At 35.2% G+C, this 5876-nt stretch overlaps 1 protein-coding gene across 1 annotated transcript; it reads left to right on the forward strand.

The window, feature by feature from the left end:
- On the forward strand, window positions 234-3621 carry LOC18589290 (probable receptor-like serine/threonine-protein kinase At5g57670). The gene is made up of 7 exons (XM_007014180.2): window positions 234-738; window positions 838-1092; window positions 1202-1359; window positions 1445-1524; window positions 1616-1751; window positions 1866-2015; window positions 3307-3621. Exons 1-7 carry the CDS (start codon window positions 513-515, stop codon window positions 3469-3471), a joined length of 1170 nt encoding a protein of 389 aa, XP_007014242.1. The 5' UTR covers window positions 234-512; the 3' UTR covers window positions 3472-3621.

A 5876-nucleotide genomic window follows, 5' to 3' on the forward strand; every position in this document is an offset into this window, starting at 1 on the left:
AAGGAAAAAGGGGGCAGGCGGCCTAGTTGCTTCCCTAAACCCTATTAAGTAACCCACAAAAGCGCCAACCCCAACCCAGCCCTCATTGGCGTCCCAATGGTTGGATCATCATTTGGTGCTACGCTTTTTTGAGTAAAAATCACATAAATGAGGGTTAAAGACGGGCACTGTGACTTCCTATTTATGTCCCGCACTGCATTTAAGCCTTTTACTTAACACTCTCTTGTCTCTCTCACATTCATTAATTAAGCCTTTATCATCCACACAAATATTTTCATCTGCCCCCTCCCCCTTCTCCTTGAAACCAATCAAGTATCCTCTTTTTGACTCCTTTCGCTTCTTAACTCCCTGTTTCCTTAATCATTTAACAATAATAAAGAGGATCTGTTGAACTGCAGAACTTCTTTTCTGAGCTGGGTTTTCCTTTTTCCTTACAAGGCTTCTTTTCTTTCTTTGTTGCTAGCTAGCTCCTGCATGAAACAGAGTTCCCTCACTTGCTTGTCACTATTGCAATGAAGTATATCAGAACCAACAGCTTCAAACGGTTGTTCTCATTAAAAAGACGCAGTTTTGAAGAAGATGTTGCAAACACCCAACATGGGGTTTTTGAAGAAGAAGAAGAAGACAACCGCAAAGAAAGCTCCAAGATTGTTTCAGTTACAGAGCATTCTCAGAGACCTTCGTGGAGATGCTTCTCCTTTCAAGAAATCTCTCTTGCCACCAATGCTTTTAGCTCAGGTTTCTTTCAACTGTTCAAGCTTTTTTCCCTCAAGTTTGGTTGTTTTTTTTTTCTCTTCTGGGTGTTAATGTTTTTCATTTTATTATTTGGATAAGCAGAGAATTTGGTAGGCAAAGGAGGGTATGCAGAGGTATACAAAGGAGTGATGAAGGATGGGGAGGAGATTGCAGTGAAGAAACTAACAAAAGCTTCAACTGATGAAAGGAAAGAGAAGGATTTCTTGACTGAAATTGGAACTATTGGTCATGTCTGCCACCCAAATGTATTGTCACTTTTAGGCTGTTGCATTGACAATGGCCTTTATCTCATCTTTCAGTTCTCTTCCAAAGGCTCTGTTGCTTCTCTTCTCCATGGTATCAAATGCAAAATCTTGGGGTTTTCTTTAATCAAAGTCAACTGGGACATTTCTGGGTTTTGGTATGTTTTTTCTCTTCCTTTTTTATTGACTTTTTGTTGCTGCAGATGCGAATTTGCCATCAATGGACTGGAAAACAAGGTATAAGATTGCAATTGGTACTGCAAGAGGACTCCATTACTTACATAAAGGATGTCAAAGAAGGATAATTCACCGGGACATTAAGTCTTCGAATATTCTATTGACTGCAGATTTTGAACCTCAGGTGCCTATATCAAATTTGCTCTGTTTGACTTACTTTGATCAGACTAATTGTGTTCTAACTGTTTCTTCATAATTTTATGTTATAGATATCAGATTTTGGACTAGCAAAATGGCTTCCTTCTCAATGGACACACCATTCAATTGCTCCAATTGAAGGGACATTCGGGTACTATATTCTACAAACCTTTTCTCCCTCCTTTTTAAAAGAAAGCATAACGATGAATTTGGTTTAAATGGCTATGCTACATGTCCTGTAGGCATTTAGCGCCTGAGTACTTTATGCATGGAATTGTGGACGAGAAGACAGATGTGTTTGCATTTGGAGTTTTTTTATTGGAGATTATTTCAGGGAGGAAACCAGTTGATGCTTCTCACCAAAGCTTGCACTGCTGGGTAATGCCTCTCCTTAAATTAGAACATCATCCTTCCTTAACCTTTGTTAGTAAAGAAATAGATGGTTATGTGAATTTCATGCCTTTATTAATTGTAACCTTCTGAACTCAATAGGCAAAACCACTCTTGAAACGCGATGAGATTGAAAAATTGGTAGATCCAAGGCTCCGAGGGGCCTTTGATGTTTCGCAGCTAAAAAGACTTGCCTTCGCGGCATCTCTCTGCATTCGAGCATCTTCAGCTTGGCGTCCTACCATGAATGAGGTATTTTATCTGCTATGCTGGACCATGTCATGTGCATCACCAGTAATTCAATTACTTGCACATGTTCATCAATGAATACGAATTTATTGTTGACCCCATGCATCCAAATCTGGTCTTGCACATACATTTCTTATAGGATGATGTAATTTTCAAAGGCTCTAATGTTCCTGACGAGTCATACGCATTTCAGATGCTGACTATCGCTTCAATGCCTAGCAGTCTATTTAATCTTTGAAATTAAGTTCCCTTGACAGATACGATGATATTTGCATACCAGTGGTGCACTTCTTCTTCCCATAATACAAGGCTTTAATTCAATGCATTTCGTCCTTCCAATTAGGAATGCAGATACACTAAGCTTGAGTTTTGATCAATAAACAAAACTTCCTGATGAGGATCATTAGATTATGAATACAATAGTTACCTTATAGTTTATAGCTAAGTGACTGACAGTATTCATATAGGTGTGTTCTGGTATTTAAAAAACACCAACTTTGTTAATATATTATGATTTTGTCAGCTGTCATCTTCTTAAAATTATGGTGGTTCGCCTGTAATGACTTTGCACATCCTTTTCACTGGTAAGGACTGCAACATGCAAACTTAGATTTGGTCATTTTTTGGTGCTGGAGATGGGCATATATCCGGTCTTTTACGCAATTTTAATCACTCAGAGGATGTTCTATCCTACCTAACCTAAACCTTGAAGCTAATACAGAAACTAAAATATGACAAACCCATGTGATTACAAGGATCAGAAAATCATTACAAAATGATTGGAAAAGCGGGTCCTGTTTTGACTTATCGTTGCACCATAGTGTATTTTAAACATAAAATACGTGTGTAATTACCCTTTTCTCTACAGTTATGATTATTTGCTTTGAAATTTGGGACTACCACTTGCTGAAGCAACTGAAATGGAAGTGCAATTTGTCAAAAAATATTATATATAGAATTCCCAAGTAATGCTGCTAGATTTTTGTTCATTTAAAGCTTAAACGTGTCAAGTGCATTAAAAAGAAGGGGATACAACACCAGCCAAGGCTAATATATATGTTAACCCGAAAAAGTCATGATAGAAATATGTAATTATTGAGCTCATGGGCCTCATTTTCTTGTCATGAATCACATAAAGCACATGTTGCACAGGCACCCTTTTTGACAATTCAAAACTTATGCATATATGATGACAAAATACTTTATTTATTTCTTTAGCCAATTCTTCAAGTCAAATTTCGCTTCTATATCCAATGAAACCCTTGAAGCAAATTCTTTTCCTGTTAATTGATAGGTTTTGGAAGTTCTTGTGGAAGGTGGTGATACTGATAAAGAGAGGTGGAAAATGCCAGAAGAAGAAGAGGACCAAGAAGAATTCTGGGGCTTTGAGGATCTTGAATATGAATGTCATAGTTCTTTCTCAGTTTCTCCAGAAGATTCAATCTCTACAAGTTCTTAGAGGGAAATTGATCCAAGTGCTAAGAAAATCCCAACCACTGCTATTGTCTTCATGTAAATACAAATATTGTTGCAATTATAAATACATATATAGAGTGAACTATTACATCAAAACTTCCCCTTCAGTATTAGACACTCATTTCACCTTCTATGTCCTGCTTCCAATAAATGCCCAAGGAAACCTCCAACTGGAAAAGGGTAAAGAAAATGTCAAATGGATGGGAAGAGATATAACAAAAAAGTGTCAACCAATGCGTTAATAAGTCATCCCAAAAATAGTAATGCCATTTTGTCCCATTTTTTAACTTGTACTACACACAAATGATATGCAAAATAATACTTTAACCATTTATTTCTTGCAAGTAGTCGAATGATCTGATCATAAAAAACTCAAGCCTGTATAATGTTATGAGTTAAAATGAAAAGATTGGTTTAAGCTTCCTTTTTTGTGTGGATAGACAATGAAGTGCCTGAAAAGGATGAGTATTATTGCTCATTGATGGAAACACCAATTATTATTAGTACTGTCATGTCGGCTCCCTCATGTTGCTGATGAATTTTTGTGATAAGAAGTGAAAGAAATCTCTTAAACGAAAAAAATAAAAAAACAACTGCATTAGTTACTATCAATAATAACTACATTAATAATTAAATAATAACCATACTAAGGATGGTTCAGAACAATGACATAACCCAAAAATGAGCTAATGAGTCACCTTGTCATGCCAGGTATTTTTTTTTAGTCCTATCCCAAGTCCTGGTAGGGACTGCCCCTGGTGGAACCCATGCCAGATGTGCATCTCAAATTATGAATCACATCTTTCCTTCTGGGGCATAATTTGGGGTTCTCTAAATTATTCTCCAGACATAGCCTGGTCATCTCTTTTCATAGGCTCAAGTCCCAACATAACATTTCTCCTTAAATTCCTTTTTTTAATCCAATGGTAGAATAACTCATAACATAATGAGCGATATTCTTTTCCTTTATTTAATTCTATGTTGTTGTCTTGTTAAGAATGAGTTTGGTCTTTATTTTTTGGGTATTAAACAATCAAAGAACTAATAATGGGATCTCAAACTAAAAACTTTTGTACAAAAAAAGTTAGCTTATAAAATAGTAGTAACCTATTTTCCAATGGAATACTTAAACAGTTTGAATTTGAGATTTCATTTGAATATTTCGAACTCAAATATTAAAAAAATTATATAAAATGAAAAAAAGAGAGATTCTTTTCGATTATGCTACAAAAAATATTCATGTGTAAAAGAAAAATGCTGACCCAAAAATGATTAAGGCCTCAAATGTTTCTTAATGGATTCAATAATGCCGTTGAGACAAGGATTCTATACTAGGAACAATAGAGAGATTGAGTCTATATAATATATACAAAGTCCATGCAATGATTTAGTGTTGTAAAATGGAAGCAAGAACACATGGCGGTTGATGAACAGTTAGACTTGCCCTCCTGATAATGGGGCCGGCACAGGGACAAATTAATGCTCCAAAAGAACAATGAGACCCCAGAAAAAATGTGTTAGTTGAACGCTGAGAGTGCTTGTTGTTTACGAGTTAGGAGCATCTTTAACCTTATTTTAGTCTGATTTTAATGTTGACGAGTGGTTTAACTTATAAAGACTCAAAGGAACTGGCAGTGCAACGACAAATGATATCCCATAATTCATTCACAAAATCGTGGCGTTTTGTATAGCAAACAGTTGTTCAGATAAGATTAATTAACGAAGGCAACATTTCCTTTCCAGTGAATTGATTAAGTTATCCATCTTTTACGAATTACAATAAGTTTTTTCTTTATCAAAACCCTCATATAAATTAAGGGTCTGATCGAGATTAAGGAAAGTGTTAAATATAGAAACTAAGTGACAATAATTTTTATTACCATTTTAATAAAAATTGGATGAATGTTAGAGAAAGATAGACCGGTGGAAGAAAGAAAGTAATGGAGGTAGGTACATCTTTACCAACCTTCATTTTCATTTTATTTTTTCTGTGTGCATTGTATTCTGCTGGCGGATGGAATATTGAATGGATGAAAAATGCATTCATGGTCTTTAAACCATAAAATTTATGTATCTAGAAAGCATATATAATTAATAGTGTACAAAGTAGCTAGACAGCTCATCGACAAATGTACGTAGAAACTAGAAAGCATTCATTACTAAATAGTCAACTAGCTGATTAATTCGGTTGGGATTCGTAAGGAATTTTGACTCTCATCTCATGTTATTATCAAGCCGGATACTAATATTTTTTCTGGAAAGAAATAGAAAATTTTTCTTGGGTTGGCTCAACAGTATGATCCTGTTTTTTGCAATCCATACTTTTTGTTTAATTAATATATTTTAATAGGAATTCTTTTTTTAAAAAGAAACTGTTGTTAATTACTT

The sequence above is a fragment of the Theobroma cacao genome, chromosome 9, assembly GCF_000208745.1.
Source record: "Theobroma cacao cultivar B97-61/B2 chromosome 9, Criollo_cocoa_genome_V2, whole genome shotgun sequence".
In the NCBI taxonomy this organism is placed as follows: domain Eukaryota; kingdom Viridiplantae; phylum Streptophyta; class Magnoliopsida; order Malvales; family Malvaceae; genus Theobroma; species Theobroma cacao.